The following is a 16828-nucleotide window of genomic DNA, read 5'->3' as shown; positions in this document are numbered from 1 at the left end:
CTGATTTTTCAATATATATACATATATAACTGCTCTCTCTATATACAGCCTCTCTCTCTCTCTCTCGCTCTCTCTATATATATATGTATGTATAGCCTCTATATCTATATCAATATTGATATCGAACTCGAAGTAGATATACATCTCCAACACAGCTAGTCTACCCTGCCGTCTGCCGCGCTCCGGACTACCACAGTGAACGCCTCTGTCTGAACGAACTCCGCGCGGGTCGAGGGGAGGCTTTCCGGTCCCTTGGCAGGGTTTGGCTCAGGCCGTCCAGCCACGAGCCCTTCCAGCCAGAGCCCCCGCGCGCCGCCCGGCGGGACAGGCCTCTCCCCTCGCTCGCAGCAGGCGGCGGCTGCGGGGCCTTCGTGCAGAGCCCTGCTCTCGACTTTCACCCACGTCCCCGCAGGGGATTTCGGTGCTTCTCTAGCTCCATCTACAGCTGCTCCCTCTCACGGATGAGAAAGCCCTGCGCAAACCAGCGGGCTGAGACTGATGAAGCACGTGCGGGGACAGCGAGGCCTGCCCCGCTGCTGGGGTTGTGTGAAACGCCGCTCCTCGGGCATCCAGCGCCCAGCACAGAGCTGCTGGCGGTTTTATTTAAGCGGGCTTGGTACCGCTCTCTTCCCTGGGGGCTCCAAGCAGGGCTTTACATCCTCTTGAGACAACCGATGCGTTGGGTAGCAAAGAGAAAATATTGCTTTAAAATGCACCGTTAGAGTCTTTCTCGGGGGATGCAGCGATCATCGTTGCTGTTGTTCGCTGGGCATGTGCTGGCCCTGCCCCAGTGCCCTCCTGCCCTGAGGAGCCAACAAAGGGCTACCACGAATCGTGAATTCAGCCCGTGGCAGAGCTGTGACGAGAGCCCAGATCCCCAAGTCAGAGCCCTACCCACTAGCCCATGCTGCCTCTTTTTTGCTCCACGTTTCGTGGGAGGGGGAACCGCCCCGGTGCCCCGGCGTGTGACGGAGGCCGTCCTCGCCGGCCGTACCACGAGCCCCGTGCAGGCTGGCAGCAAGGCTTCGCGGGGGCTCGGGTCAGTCCTGGAGGTGCGAGAGCGGGGTGCCGCTCAAGCCTGGTTTGGGGGTTCGTGTCACCTCGGGGGGCCGCAGCACCGGGCTCCTCCTAGCTCGCGGAGGAGTCAGCTCGTTCCACGACGCAAACTGCAATTAGACCGTCTGCCCCGGCACTTCGTTAAGACGGACGCTACCCGGTAGTAAATTCTCCACTAAACGACCAAAACACAGCCCAGATAAAGGATTTTATGAGCACATAAATTCAAAAGCGTCCTTCCAGAGCTGTGATTAATGCCAGGAAATCTAATTATGAGAGACAAGATTTAAGCGGCAAAACTGCGACAGCGGTGAGACAGCGCGGGGCGCGGGGGCTGCAGGAGCGCTAGATAAACACTCCCGTCGGGCCGCATCTCAACCCTCGGCATTATTTACTTAGGCTCCTCGTGTCCTAAAGGACGCTCCTGCAGAGCCGAGCCTGGCTTCAGGCACCAGCAACGCTCCCGAGCCTGCGGCCGGCCCCCGTGCCCAGGGCAGCTGCCCTGCCCCTTCCCTGAGGACCTCCCAGCCGGGAGGATGAAGCGTGTTCGTGGCCCGGGCACGGCCGTAGCAGGGCGCAGTACGGCACCACGGCCGGGGCTGGCAGGGGTCTACCCACAGCCGCTCGTTCTGGGCCCGTCCTGCTCTGCCGCAGCCTCGCGCGAGACTCCGGGCTCGGTGCCCGTGCCGGGAACAGGGCGAGAGCCTCTCCTTCCTACCCGGAGAGCGTTCCCCAAGCAGGCTTTGCCAGGCCACGCCGTTCAGCGCCGGCGTGGCCAAGCCGGGGGTTTCCGCCTGTCGCGAGCCCGGGAGGCGGCTTACCTGCAGGGAGTTCAGCCCGATGAAGACGTACGCCCAGACGATGCTGAGGTGCACGAGGACCCCGCACACCCACGTCAGCCCCAGCACGGGCAGGAGCACCAGGACGGGCTTGGCCGTGGCCCTGTTAGGAAAGGAGGTGCAGGCGTTGGGGTCTGCGGGGAAGGAGGGATCCCTGCCCCGCGTCCCAGCAAGGCTCTTCTCCCACTCCCGCTTTCAACCCACGAGAGCCTGGCGCCCTGCCCAGCCCTCTTTTGCCTGCCTCTCTGCCCTCAGCCTGCAAAGCCCCACCGGTTCCCCGCCTCGGCTTGGCCCTGTGCCTTTCCTAGGTGATAGGGAACGTGCCACCTGGGAGGAGACCCCTCCGTTTAAGAGGACGCGGCCTGGTTTTGCAGCCTAGGCAGAGCTTTAGATGCTACCCTGGGATGTCAGGCCACCGCCGAGAGCCGGTGCCGGGGGGGTCCACCCCTCCAGGACAGCACGCATGGGCTCCCCGGCTTGTGCACTGCGTGCGGTGCCCTGCCAGGCCGGGGTGAGAGCCCGGGATGGTTCAGAAACGCATTCCTCTGCAAGCAAAGCGTAACCCCTGCCCCTAGAGCCAGAGAAACACCACAGGCGTTATCTCCCGGCCCCCACTCCACCAGTCCCGCTCCTTATTTATGATTGCGAGAGAGCCGTAAGGGAACTCTTTGACATCACTAGGCATGAGAAAGCTGCCGGCCTCCCCCCGCCGCGGCTGCTCGGAGGGCTCCAGGACTAGTTGTATGGGCCCGTGCGTGTCATCTTGCCCTCCAACACCGCCCTATCTTGGTGGTTCTGTAAATTGAATAAAATTTATTTATGCAACTGGGAGAACAATGTGTGTCTATCAGGGGGCACTGGCGCCAGCCAGCAACAATAACGATTCCCGGGCAGTGATAAAGGAAGGGCTAGGACAGCAGTTTTCGGAAGGTCTCTAGATGGCCTGTTTGCAGCAGCCCGCGGAGCATGCCCTTCCTCACACGCGTGGGCAAGAAACCGAGCGGCATGTAGCCAAGGGCCTCTCACCCTTATAATCCCAGGGGAAGGATCGTCTTGGCACCGCCGCCATGGAAACCGGGGTGCAGAGAAATGACCACAGGAAACCTGGATGCACCACGTGGCATCCAGCCCCTGACACACAGCACCTCCCCGCCACGACTGGAGGTGCTGGATTTGCACCGGGGTCAGGCAGGATTTAACGCCACCGAAGCAAGTGGCGACGCGGCCATCCGGTCCGTCATTCCCCGGACTGCGCTGCTATCCTTGCTAGCGCTCCCCGAGGCGTGTTTAAATTAATTCCCCCTTCAGGCGAGCACCACCTCTCAGGTCTTTGATTGATGAACCTAATGGTGGGCTCAGGAGCCTAATTTGAGACACCCGGGTTTGAAAGGGGGTCATCTCACCTCCTACCTGCCTGCCCATCACACATATCCAGCCTCCTAAATGCCTCTTGGGTGGAGATGGAAAACCTGGATGGTGTTTCTGCCTCTAAAACCTGCTCGCAGCGTATAGTCTTATGCCAGAGGCCGCAAGGCCACGATTCGGACCCAGCCACGTGCTGCACGGCTGGCCGTCCAAGTCTGCTCAGATGCCACCATTAAAAGCAAAAGGAGCCTCTCCCTGCAAGTCTGGGCAATGCTCATCGAAACAAACCTAAATGTCACCCTCTCCAACACCTCAAGCCCCACAGCCAGCACACACGGTGTAAGAAGCTCCCTGCCACGCGCCCCAGGTAAAGGGCAGAGGCAAGGGCCCTGCGACCACCGCGACAGGGAAGCACGTGGCTCCCAGCTCCAGAAGTCAGTGGCCTCCGGGACTCACCAAATTTGGATGCCGATCTGCTTCTCCAGGGTGCTGTTGGGCGTCAACATCTTGGACCTCCTGCGAGCGGTCGACACCGTCACCATCACCACGCGGAAGAGCACGACGGTGTTCACCTGCAAGCCAGAAAAGAGCCGTCAGCCGTCCTGGATCTGAACAGGCTTTTGCATTTGGTGCAACAGCTGTGGTGCCTTCGAACAGCCGCACCTCCCTCCAACCCCGCTGACAAGCTCACCAGCACCCCCTTCCCGTCAAACCCAGAAAACCGGCCCCGCCAGGAGCTGGCAGTGAGGGTGGGTACATACTATGAGGACGAAGAGAACCGGCCCGACGAAGGCCCAGATGATGTCGGTTTGGACGTTCAGCCAGCAGTGGTCGTCCGCCACGTACTTGCTAAAGGAGGTTGCTAGAGTCACGGCCACGATGAGAACGGGCAGGCCTGAGAAGACAGGACGGGCAAGGACGTGAGATGCGCAGCGCGCCCTTTCCTGTGGGTTGTGCTCAGCACCTGGGGCCAGGTCCCTTGCTGGCATAGGGCGCCCTACCCCAGGCCCAATGGCACTACCCTGCTCTCTGCTAGCCAGGCATGTGGCCCAGACCCTTTTCCCTTCCCAAAATCAGTGGAAATGATGCTAAACCAGCTCACTCCCAGCACTGGTTTTAACCAGAAACAATCTCACCAGCAAAGGACAACACTATGGTTACCAGGCTCCCACCCTGCAGGTCTTTAAGAGGAGGCTGGATGAACACCTTGCTGGGGTCGTTTTACCCCAGTACTCTCTCCTGCCGTGGCGGGGGGGTCGGATGTGATGATCTGCTCAGGTCCCTTCCGACCCTACGAACTATGAAACTACGATTGCCCGGGATCCAGCCCCGCTACTGAGCTTGATGTGTCCAGCCCGCACCAACTCCCCAGAGCAGACTGCATCCCCTGCCCCCGGGCCTTTCATGCAGACCAACCCAGAGCCTTCGTTCCCACCACTCCTCTGCTTGTTATCCAGTGGCACTGACGTCCCAGAGCCTTCCTCTGCACACACTTTGCATTTGTCAAACAAAGGGTTGAAAAGAAAAAAATAAATAGTTGCAACTACAGCTCCAGCCTCTGCTCTTCCACACTGAAAGGTGAGAACGTATCTGCGGATCAGAGCAAGGCAATATGAAGCCTGGGTCAAGACAAGCGCTAGCACGATTCGGTATTGGTCACAGGGAAGTCCTTTCTATGAGAGACACGGGTCATTTTGTGCCTTCGGCGCCACGTTTCTACCCACCCCAGCCGGTTGTGTAGTAAAACTTCATCCTCCGGTCCTCGCTCATGTTGACGGCAACTACCTTGCTCCACAGGAGAAGCCCCTCCACCAGCATCCACGAAAAGGCCGCCATGAAGAAGAGGTGGAGGAGAGCCGTGACGGCAAAGCACATAACCTGGGCGGGACGGGAATTACAGGCAGCTTCAGCAGGCAGCAGAGATCTTCTAGGAGGCTCAGCCACTGGGACACAGCCCACACATGCAACACGGAGTATTTGCACGTTCGTGCACTGACGTGCGGACCGGCACCAGGGGATGTCAACAAGAGGTGGAGGGCTGCAAGGACCAGGTCAGGACCGGACCGGAGGATGGGAAGCGCTCGCCGTGTCGGTGGCAGCAAAGGACCCAGCTGAGCCCTGGGACGACAGCCCAGCTCGCTGTCCCCGAGCACCTCGTTCATGTGCTTTTTCACCCTCTCTCACCCAGCGCAGCCCTGCTCAGCTGTCGAGGGCATGGCGCGGGTGCAAGGCAGCAGGCTGCAATGGCAGGCCGCTCTGCCCTCTCCTACAGGCCTCTCTGGGGTAAAACCAACCATCAGACCCAGGGCAGCGCAACGCCTTGTACCCTAACGCCAGGCACGGCGTGACTGTTCGGAAAGGGGCTGCTGTGGCAGCGGTGGCTGACGGCCTCTGCTCGCTCACCTGGTTGCTCTTGGCCAATTCACTAAACATAAGCAGCGCCTCCGCCGCAGCCAAGGCGAAGATGAGGTTCTTGTGCACCGTCGTGCGCTCGCTCTTGGGAACGCTGCGGGGGGAAAGGGAGCAGACCGCGGTCACCCCAGGGCAGGGCTGGGGTCCAAGGAAACCGCGTGCAGCTTGGTTGCTGGGGACAGGCTCATCCCCCCCCTGCGACCGCTGACCCCCGGGCCACCCGTCACAGAGGTGTCGCTCCAGCAGTCGGAAAAGGAATATAAGCGGTTGTTATGGCCATTGAGGAGAGTCTCCCTGGACAAAGGGACAGAGGGCCATGGGGGAGACCACTGTCCGGCCCCCGCAGAGGAGAACAAGCCTGCGCTGCACTGACCGTCATCAGCTCTGGGCTGTCAGAAAGCAAAACAACTAAGCAGCCCCTGTGCACCCGTCTCTGCAAAGGAGACTGGCCGCGGCAGCAAGCCAGCGCCCCACCTCCCTGCTTCCAGCCGGGCACAGCCTGGAGCCGCTGCGCGGGCGCTTCGTACCTGCACGCTCCCTTTCCAGCACACAAACCCCACGCACACGTGCAGAGTCTCCCTACCCGACTGCCAGGAATAAAACGAACGTCACGATCAGGGCACAGAAGGACACGCCGCAGCCAATAAACGTCAGGGTCTTCAGCGTCGACTCCTCCTCTGCGCTCCTCTGCTCCAAACACAGGGACAAGCACGGGTCCCGTTTGCACTGCACGTTTTCACTCCCGGCTCTACGGGGTGCAGCCAGTCCTATGGCAGGGCCCGGTTACTCACCTGCACCTCGTACACCTGCAGCAGCACCGCGAAGTTGGTCGTGTGGTTGCAGAAACAGGCCGTGGACTCTGGGTGAGACGTTACGATGGAGCAGCCCACGCTGGACCACGCCCCGCCGGTGTCCGGGCTGGTGCAGAGCAAGGGGGAGACAGGGAGGCATACTGGGCTAGCACCACCCGACCCAAAATCATCCCCCCTCCCCACAGGGAGCAGCATCAGGATGACGCACCAAAGACTTCTTTCAAAACACGGACTTTCATGGATCCATGAAACCACAGGCCAGGCAAGCCCAGCCAGGCAGCGACCCACAGCACAGGCGGAGCCCAGCTGTGGAGAGCGGCTCCTTTGCCTACCACGGTTGTGGTGGTGTTTGCACCACAGGAGTTTTGCATCTGGAGTAGCCCAGCTTTGCCATAGCGGGTCTCACTGTGGGGAGATGCCGACTGCCACAGCCGGCTAATTTAGCCACAAGGAGCAGGTGCCGATGCTGGCTAATCCCACCCCAATTCAATCAGACGAGCGGCCTCTTTTGCCCTGCTTGCCCCACTCCTGATCCATACAGGACCTGCAACAACCCTGGCTCACACTGCTGACTGCTTTGCGAGTCCACCAGCTGAGAGCCACTAGCGGGGCACGGATCTCGCTGCATACGGCGCCCCGTGACTGTCCTCTTGCCGAGGTAGCCTCCCGTTCCCCGTCCTCTCCCATCCAGGGGAGCAGAGCTGGTCCCCTGCCTCCAGCCATTGAAAGACGCAGGCGTTGAGGAGCGGATCTGCGCCTTCAGGGGAAACAGCGACCCCCAGAAACCCCTTGGCCCCAGTGCTCTCACTTCCACGATGCACAGCAAGAAAACACCGTCTGATGCCACGTGGTGCTAAGGGCGGGTTGCGTGCCTTCCCGCGAGGCTGCAACTCCCGGCCTGACCCTTCCTTGTCACATGCAGTGGCAACAAGGAGCCAGGGCTTTACACCTTAGCCACACACACGCCTTGAAAGCCCATTCACTTGCAAATAATATCTGCAAAGGAAATCTTCCCAGGAGACAGCTTCATTAGATGCCACAGAGAGGCGAGAACAGGGACGTCTGCGGAGGCGACTTAGAGAAAGGCCCGCTCCGCACACGCACGGAGGGGGTGTAAAGCCACTGCCCTTGCAAGGACACGGGGACTGGTGTCTCAGTGACGCCACACTCCCGAGTGCAACAGCAACATGGGCGTGGGAACCCCCAACGAAGCCCTGGCAAGCCGGTTTGCAGCGCACGACGCGGCCCCGCCGACCCGCACGCGTCGCTCTTTTTTGAGCCGGGCCAGAAGAGCGACTTGCTGCTGGCACCATCCCCAGGGTGACGCAAGGCTTCCTTACTGAACATTTCGGGAACACCCAAGACGAGCTGCATGTGCCTGGAGATGCTTCTGCTTTCTGCCCCTCGAGCGCCGCGGGAGAAAGCAGCTGCCTGTCGGGGCCGTTCAGGAATGGACAGGGTGCGGTAAAAGCCGTACATTTTGCAGGCAGGAAAAGCCAGTCGATGCCGGGCGGTGAAGCCCTGCTTCTTTGCACCCTGTTCTCACCCCCTCCCCTCCCCTCCCCCGGAGACAAATGAATGCACGGGCACATTTTCTTACTATTGCTGCAAGAAAACACGGAAAGCCGCTAACTGAAGACTCGAAACGGGAAGCGGTACCTGAGGCTAGATAACGGATATATCTTCAGCGGTACCTGAGGCTGAAGTTCCAGAAGGCGCAGACGGGCTCCACGAGCGTGTCAGGCAGGTCCTGGGGCAGAGAGGAGCATCGTCCCGTGCACGAACACGACACAGACCAGACTCGGGTGTGTCCTTGGCTGTGCACAAGCAGCCAGGCCCGAGTTGTGCACCTCCCCTTACAAACGGGGTGGTGTCCGAGAGGTGTCACGAGAGGGCGTTCAGGTGAGACGGGGAGGGCTCGGCCTTTCCCCCTCTCCCCGGGTACACGGGGAGCCCTTGGCGGTGCCGGGTTTGGCCGGCCCCTTCGGGAGCGCGAGCGCGCCGGGGTACCTGGGCGCGATGCTGCAGGCGGTAGCGCACGGCCGTGCGGATCTCCTGGTAGTCGCTGAGCAGAGCGGAGGAGACGACGGCGGTGCCCACGCGGGTGCTCACGTACCTGTGGGGGGCGGGGGGAGAGATGCTCGCCCGGCTCGCAGCGACCGGGCCCCCTCCGTCCCGCCTCGGGCGCCATGAGCCGGGTGCCAGGGTCCCTCTCCCTTCTGCTTCAGGGGACTCCCCGGGATGCTGCGGGGGAAAGCCTGGGGACGGCGAGGTGACAGGAGGGCTAGCCCTGGCTGCGGAGGGGCAGGCGATGGCGCGGCGCGGGGCTCACCTCTGGCCCCCGTCGGAGGTGGCCGCATCCTGGAGGGCGTCCTGGCCGCCGGCGAGGAGGCGCTGGAGGGCGCAGTAGCCGTACCACGCGTTGGTCACGGTGACGCTGCTGAGGCCTGAGCGGAGGGAGCTGAGTGGAGTCAGCGTGCACGCACCCGCCGGGGCATCGGCATGGCCCGCGAGCCCCCCGGGACCCCCTCGCTGCTGGGGACGCTGGCACGGACAGTCGCCCGCTGCCCTCGAGACGGGGCCTTCGCTCCATCCGCGTCACGGCACGCGGCCGTGACTCTTTGCCGTGACTGCCCCGCTTTGCCTGCGGCGTCGCGTCGGGGCTGACGGCCGTCTTACGTAGAGTTTAGGTTACGGCTGCCTGGGATGGTCTGCACAGGGCTGATCCTGCCTCAGGCGACCTGTGGAGGTCCCTTCCGGCCCGAAACCGCGAAGGTGAGCAGCACCTCTCGCCGCCAGAACAACCGTGCGTCCTCCCCCGGGGAGAAGCTCGATTTCCAGAGCGCCGGGGGCCAGGAAAGCAGCTGGCATGAGCAGCTCTTGGTCCCCGCGCCCCTGCAGACAGCGGCACCAGGGGAAAGGGGGGTGCTCTTAGGGGTCACTGCAGGGGGGCTGGGGGTGTTGAGAAGACGAGGAAGGAGCCACCCGGCGGGGCAGGAGCTGTCCTTGTCAGTCAGAGCTACAAGAGCCCATCTTCTCTGCGGGTCAGGGCGGTGGGGCACACGCATGTGCACACGCCTGCACGTGTGCCCTCTCCCATTTCCCTCGCACCCAGAACCGCTTCCCCCCCCGTCTCCACGGGGTCGCCCTCAGAGAGGCCCGGGCAGGACGCAGCCCTCGCCCTACCTCTGGCTTTCAGCCTTGCGACTTCTTCGGCGGGCACCTCGATGAAGTCCGGCCCGCCGTGGCCCTGGCCTGGGACGAGGTACACGTCGCTGCTGGGCTCCGGCCCGCTCAGCTCCACGGTCCTGACTTCGACTCCTGGGGGCAGGGCACGCCCGGGGTCACCGCACGCCCCAGAGCCACTCGTGCCCCGCCGCGCAGCACGGACAAGAGACCAGGCTTGGCCTCCCTGCCGGGATGCAGAGCCGCACGGGGCAGACGGCGGGGCGGGAAAGCACGCAGCTGGGCTGGCGGCTTCTGCATTTTTCTACCCAGTGAAGAAGTCGGGCTGCACCCCAAGAAGTTGGGGGTTTCAAACCGCAGAGGGCCTCTCCTCCAGCCCGCGGGGAGAAGAGGGCCCTGAACCCGCCGGGCGCTCGGCAGCTCAGCCCGAGCACAGCCGGCCCGCTCTGCTGCGGGGTCGCGCGGACCGCCCGGCTGCGCCGCGGGGTCCATGCGCGGGTGCACGATGCCCTCGTGTGGAGGCTGCGGGAACGTCCCCGCTCCCCAGCGGCTCCGGGGCCTGGCCGCCCTCGCCCACCCGGCTGCCACTGGAACCGGAGCCACGGCCCGATGCTGCGGACAGATCAGCAGCCCGGGCCTGAGACAGCCCTTCGCCTCTCCAAAGCCAGGAAATGCCCCCAAGTCCTGGGGGCAGCTGGAGGGGGCTTCTCCCCCGAGAAGGGTGCCTGTCCGTTCCCCGCTCGAGACGATGGTGGCCTACGCCGTGCCGTTGCCCCCGGTCACGCTCACCGAGGTTTCTGTGCCGGATGGTGACCGTGGTCCTGTCCACGCGCAGCAGCTGGTGGAGATTCGACGCCATCCTGTCCACGTTGTCTACGACAGTCATCGGCCCCCCGATAACCTAAGAGACACACAGCTCACCCGGGGGATTTTCAAGCCGGTGGATGGGACAAATCAAAGCCCGTTTCACAACTCTGGAAACTTTCCCTGAACTCCAGCTCCTGGAGTCAGGGGGTTACAGGAGCTCTCCCTCAGCTTGCCCCAGACATTTCTAGACCTCCGGCAGCCGAGGAAACCTGGACGCATGAAACGTCCTGGCTCCAAATATAGCTGCCCTGTACAGAAAACTCAGCTTAGAAGAGGAGTGCTATGGCTTGAGGACCCGGACTCTGCATTTCCGGACACTTCGAGCCAATAATGCAGCAGGGGACACCCCCCCGCAGCCCTAAACCCAACGCCTGGCTGGATAGCACGGCGGGCGACCGGGTTGCGCGGCTGGCACCAGCGCCCTCCGTACCGGACTGATTTCTGACCACCGCTCGGCGTTTTGTTCTTCCAGGATCAACCCTGCCACCTCCACGTAGTCCCGGCTCAGCTGCTCCAGCATCTCCAGCTGCTCTTGCTCCTGGACTTCGATGCCTGACATGTCCTTCAGGAACCGAACGATGCCGAGGAGGTCGGCTGGCTCCACGGGGGTCTCCTCTGCCCTCAGCACCGTCCTCAGCGCGCCCAGGGCGCTGACTGCTGCCGAGACGCTCACGTCTCGGACGTCGCCCAGGAGGACGTGCTCAGGAATCTGCCACGGGAAAGGCACCTTATCCCGCGGCAGACCTGGGCGCCGGGGCACAAGGCAGCTGCCTCGCCTGCCATCTGCAAGCTGGGGACTGGTGCGAAGTGCAGCAAGTGCTAGGCCAGCAAGACCTGCCCCTACACGCTCCCTAGCACAACCAGGTGCGTCCCGGGCATGGGGTGCATTAGAAACCAGATCCTGGAAACCAGGCACTCACCACCGTAGCGTTCGCCAGGGCGTTAGCCCGACTGATGAGCGACGGGCCGGACTCCGACTGGGCCTTCTTCAGCTGTAAATATGCCGCTGAGGACACAACAAAACACGCAGGTTGCCGCAGTCCCGGGACAATGACTAATGGGCTTGGATGGCCGCGCTTTGGGAGCAACCCCAGAGTCAGGAGGACACCCAGGATATGGCGAGGAGGGGTGTGGGTCATGGCCCGGGCTGGTGGGGGAAACACCAAGGTCTGACGTGCTCGACGCTTGGCTCAGATTTGATGCCTGTGCCCCCACCCCGCGTCTCCCAGCCCAGCAGAGAGTGCCGGCGGGGTGCGGATGACCCACGGAAATGCAGATGTTAGCCAACCGCAGATTAAACACCAGAAGGGCAGGGGCGAGATCCTTCCCGCTGCAGAATCAGGCGGGACGTGCCCGGCTCTAAGCTGCAGCTCCCGCTCATTTCACCGGCCTTCGCTTCGGAGAGGTCGAAAAGGCTTTGGACCGGGACTATATACTCGCCCCGGGTCGGGGCAGGGTCCCGCTGAGCATGTGCGCGGCGGCCGGCCCGGGAGGGCCTGACCCCGGGCCCCAGCCCCAGGAGCCGTACCCTTCCTGTAGTGACAGACGAACGGCAGGGCTTGCAAACACGCTGCGTAGCTGAATCCGCCGCGGCCGGCGTCGAGCGCTCTGCACTGCTCCACGGGCCCTGTGGGGACACGCGCAGGCAATGGGCCTGGGCCGCGCGGGGGGCACGCACCCCACCACGCCGTCCCGCGGTCCGCGACCGCCCTGTGAACCGAAGGTGGAGAAAGGCTCTGCGAACTACCACCGCGTTGCTGGGGGCAGCCTTTGGCTCTCTGGACGATCCTACCCCTTTGCAATCATGCGAGCCAGCTCTCCTTTTGCCCCTGAAAAGACACCCACCCCCAGGGCTCCCCGCTCTCCATCACAGACACAAACCGTCCCCTGCCTCTCGCACGGCCCCGGGGCAGAACAGCTTTGCCTCTTGGGGACAGAAGAGCTGCCCCGTCCTGGGTCAGACCCCAGGTCCGTCACGCCTACTATTGCCGGTTTCCACTGCTCCTCTCCTCACTTGCAGCCTCCAGCATTTAAGGTCTAGGAAGCACGTATTCAGAGGCCGTGCCCCTCACTCCCGTGCTCAATAGCTACTGATGCCCTTGCAGGTCCCCGGGGCCTATGCATTCAGCAAATTCCCCCAGGAACAAAGCCCCACCTGGGCAGAGGAGCTGCACCGTGGCCTCCTGCACCGTGGGCTCAATCTCCAGCGTGTAGCTGCTCCAGCCAAACACCAGCCCCTGCTCCACCGGGCGACAGGACCGGACCCTCTCCAGCTGCACTTCGCTGAGCACCTGCCGCCACACGTGCAGGTCTGTGAGGTTCCCGCTGAAGGACTCCTTCTCCTTGAAGGTGCCCCCGAGCGAGTCCTGGTCCTGTCCGATGATGAAGGTCCCGTGGCCGCGGACGGCCTGGGGGGCGGCCAGCCCGGTGGCACACAGCCCGGTGGCAGAGGCCTTCCTCTTCCCGTCGGCGTACATGGCCCACGTCCCGTTGGGCTGCTGCCAGGTGACGCAGAAGTGATGCCATTCCCCGTCGCTGCGGAAGACGGGCAGGTACGGGGAGTGGTGCCCGTGGACGATGAGGGCGAACCGCACGAAGCCCTCCTCGTCCCGGAAGCCACGCAGCTGGAACTCGTTGATGAAAGCCGGGACGGCGTAGGAGAAGACGGTGGCGATCTCTGGGGTCCGGCCGTCCCACTGGACGTGGGCGCAGGCTGTCACCGCCGGCATCGCCGGGAAGTCGGCCAGCACCTTCACGTACTTGGTGTCCGTCTTCTTTCTGAAGACCAGGATTGGTGCCGCGTGGACCCCTGGCAGGGGAACGTGCAACGCGTCAGCTGAGCTGCGGCAGGAATGCGGGCCGCATCCTTCCCACCTCTCCCCAGCATTCAAGCCGCACCATCCCCACAGCAGCTGCGGACCCCCGGCCCCCGCCCCTGGATGTGGGGGGGTTAGCCGCTGCTTCTACAGGGGATGGGGCAATTGCCTAGAGGCAAAATTCAGAGCTGCATTGGCTGGGAGGGAGCTCAGGAGGTCGCATCTAGACCACCCCCCTGCTACAAGCAGGACCAGCCCCAACTACATCCTCCCAGCCAGGACTTTGTCTACCCGGGTCCTAAAAACTTCCAAGGATGGAGCCTCCGCCGCCGCTCTGGGGAGCCTTTCCCAGTGAGAAGGACGGCCTCCTAGCGAGAAAAGTATTTCATACTCACGTCTCTGCCTCGGCTTGTGCAGCAAGGAGTCCTCGTTGACCCAGACGGGGCTTTGCACCCCGTGGGACTGCAGCAGCCTGCTGACAGGAGCCAGCTCGCTGTCTTGCGTCTCCAAGAGCAGGCGAGCGAAGCGCTGCTCGCAGTATCTGTCCGCGTGCCACCAGTCCAGCGGCACAGCCACGTATTCGTATACAGCTCCCGCGGTCTCCAGGGTGGCTGGAGCGAGACCTGAGAGGGAGGCGTGAAAACTGGAGTGTGCACTTGGGTTTAGCACCACCACAGCCGGTGGGTCACAGGTGGGGGGGCAGAGAGCACTGAAGAGCACCTCCTGCCCCACGTCCCCCATCTGTTTCCCATGCCCTGATAACACCCGCTCCACGCCACACGTTCCCTCGTGCCAAGGGGGGTCCACCAGGCACGGCAGCCCCCGGCAGGACAGCTGTGCGCGGGCAGCTCTCTAAGAGCCACGGCAGAATCGCACACACTGCCGCTGGTAAATGGGGACAGGCTCCAGCGGAGAGGACACGCAACCACCTCTGGCCTAAGACAAGGAACATCTGACTGCTCTGCTGAAGCAGGTGTGTGCCAAAGTGCTGCCTTTCTCCAGATCCAGCCCTGGGATATCCCAGACAGTGGTAACATCGAGATAGATAAATAAATAAGTAAAATATTATATATATATATAAAAACAGCTGCAATGAGCTGTCTTCAAACTTGCCCCTCAAGTATACAGCTGTGGTTTTATCTATATATCTATATCTAATAGATATATATGTATATCTAATATATATATTATATATTAGATATAGATATAGATATAAATCCACAGCTGTATACTTGAGGGGCAAGTTTTAAGACAGCTCACTGCAGCTGTTTCAGGGGATTAGGAACAGAGCAGCAGGTCCATGCTTAGCACCCTCCCAGCGCCTGTATCTGCAGGTGCAAGGGGCAGCTGTGCACAGCGTTTGCACCTACAGGTGCATTGTGCGCACGGACAGGAGCAGGTGGATGGCACTTTCCTGCCGTTCATCCACTCGGCTGGGAGTCAGCCAAACAGCTGCTCGGGTCAACACCTACAACAATTTGGGATGCAAGAGACACGGATGCATGTTGCAGCCACAGAAGAAAAAGGGACGGGCCTTTAACACAAGCTCTGTAGCCCTATCCCTTTTGCATGTATTAATCCTCGACACCAAATCTCACTTGTATCAATGGATCTGAGCACGCATTACAACACTAACCTTTTGTCGTGTGATTATCAGCCAGGGCTGTAAAGTCGGAGAGGTTTCTGGACAGGCTGCCAACCTGGAAGAAAGACCGCCACACTGCAGGAGCAATGTTTTAGGTGCTGAACAAGAGGGGTGCGTTTCCTATTTTGCTCTCTGTTCACGCTGCCCAGTTCTAGCAAGTTTTTGGTGTTACACGCATCTTTAGAAAAACAGGCACAACGCCCTGCGGAAAGGCATCTCCTACCAAACTGTCTCCACCACAGAGGCTCATTCAGGACATGTACAAGGCAACACCATCCGAGGCGGAGGCGCAGAAAGCCAAGTGCTACTTACTAAAGCCTTTGAGACTGCCAGGGAAATACCGTGGCAGATGGAAGTTACCAGAGCATGGCCAGTCCCCCCCGTCTTTGGATGATATCATCACTGCCAAGGCGATGACACAGGCCTGCACAAAGCCAACCTGCAGCCGGTTTTTTTCATTTTCTTTCAGGAGTGCATTATGCCAGCGACACTCCCACTGACTCGTCCAGGACTCATGCCCAGAGCTCCAAAATGATGGCTTTTAGCAAAATGCCTTTGAATGCTTGCAGCAGCTAATCCTTGGCCGAACTATCCAACTACGCAAAACAATAACCCCGTTGTCAAACTTACCAGAAAGCTGAGGAACAAGCAGTCAGGGCTCAAGTGCCTCCTCATCGTGTTGATCGCTTGGAGATCTTTCATTCCCCACTGGAACAAATGAAACATCACAGGGTGAAGATGCACCTTTTCAGCGCAGCGTCGCTGCGTTCAGAAAGTCTCGCGCCAAGCCGACGGGGAAAAGGGACTCCATCAACATGATGTCTCCTTGGCTGGGAGCCCCTTACAAACCCCAAGCCCACGGATCCAGGCCTGCTGCCTGTAAGGTAGCCAAACCCAAAATTCACCCGTAGGGACCGCGAGCGGCTCCGGGCCGGGCGGGCGGAGCGCAGAAGTTACATGCAGAAGCCTGGTCGCTGGCCCTCGGCATTTCTGGTGTCTGTTTAGGCATGCTCAGCAGAGCAGCATTAGGGGCACACAGGATGGAAGAGAGCACGCGGTATCTGTCACGGGATCTCAGTCCTTAACAGATCAAGCCCCGTCATCGCTATTTTGTCACCATTGCTCCTACGGGAAGCCTGTCGCAGGAGCTCCGTGCCCTGATAACTCTTCTCTTCAATGGGATCATAAATATCATAATCAGAATAAGCCATTGCAGACAGGTAGAGCATTTTTCCGTTAACACAAGCCAGTTGATCAAGTCAGATCTTCACTGGGTGCAAACACACCCGTCTCGTGCCCAGGCACTTCGCTATGTCACTGCGACAAGGTATTCATCACAATTCACTGGAATCTGATAGGGCTGCGCTGCAAGTGCTCCTGCTGGGGCCTCGACCTTGCAACCTCTGGGCTGTTGACCACGCGCCGAGTGCCCCCACCACCCCAGGCCCCTGTATTTTGCTAGGGAGAGCAGCGAGTGCCCGGTACTTTCCAAACACTCCAGAAAACTGCTGCTTCTCCAAATTGCTCACACTCCCAGGGCTGTTTGCATGGAGAAGTTGCACCAGGGTAAGGCAGGTGTGAGCTTTAGGTGCTCTAGTGAGACTGCCTACATGAAACCTCCTTGTACTAGGACTGCCTTGGTCCAATTCTGCTCATGTTACACTGCTTTAGAAGCAGCATGCATACGTGAGGGCTGTTCAAAAAGTATTGAGACTGATGCTGTAGGAAACAAAATATTTTATGTACAGGGGTTTCGGTTTAATGTCTTTCCAGATATGCTCCTTCTGCAGCCACGCACTTCTCCCAGTGTTTCTGCCACCGCTGGAAGCA

General features: G+C 60.9%; 1 protein-coding gene across 1 annotated transcript in view; it reads right to left on the bottom strand.

Moving 5' to 3' along the window:
- Positions 1 to 15865, bottom strand: part of ADGRD2 (adhesion G protein-coupled receptor D2) — a 23095-nt gene extending 7230 nt beyond the window's left edge. Inside the window, 19 exon segments of the mRNA XM_019541011.1 lie at positions 1878 to 1998; positions 3717 to 3832; positions 4022 to 4155; positions 4985 to 5138; positions 5664 to 5766; positions 6256 to 6359; positions 6464 to 6590; positions 8179 to 8234; positions 8495 to 8600; positions 8817 to 8931; positions 9671 to 9805; positions 10460 to 10571; positions 10968 to 11246; positions 11458 to 11543; positions 12066 to 12164; positions 12693 to 13346; positions 13749 to 13976; positions 14990 to 15053; positions 15629 to 15865. Of these exon segments, the coding sequence (XP_019396556.1) occupies positions 1878 to 1998; positions 3717 to 3832; positions 4022 to 4155; positions 4985 to 5138; positions 5664 to 5766; positions 6256 to 6359; positions 6464 to 6590; positions 8179 to 8234; positions 8495 to 8600; positions 8817 to 8931; positions 9671 to 9805; positions 10460 to 10571; positions 10968 to 11246; positions 11458 to 11543; positions 12066 to 12164; positions 12693 to 13346; positions 13749 to 13976; positions 14990 to 15053; positions 15629 to 15724 (2889 nt within the window). The 5' untranslated portion in view covers positions 15725 to 15865.
- Between the last annotated feature and the right edge of the window lie 963 nt (positions 15866 to 16828).

The sequence above is a fragment of the Crocodylus porosus genome, unplaced genomic scaffold (assembly GCF_001723895.1).
Source record: "Crocodylus porosus isolate Cpor-Errol unplaced genomic scaffold, CroPor_comp1, whole genome shotgun sequence".
NCBI lineage: Eukaryota > Metazoa > Chordata > Crocodylia > Crocodylidae > Crocodylus > Crocodylus porosus.
The sequence above is the reverse complement of the archived record's forward strand: the minus strand, read 5'-3'. Positions and strand labels throughout refer to the sequence as shown.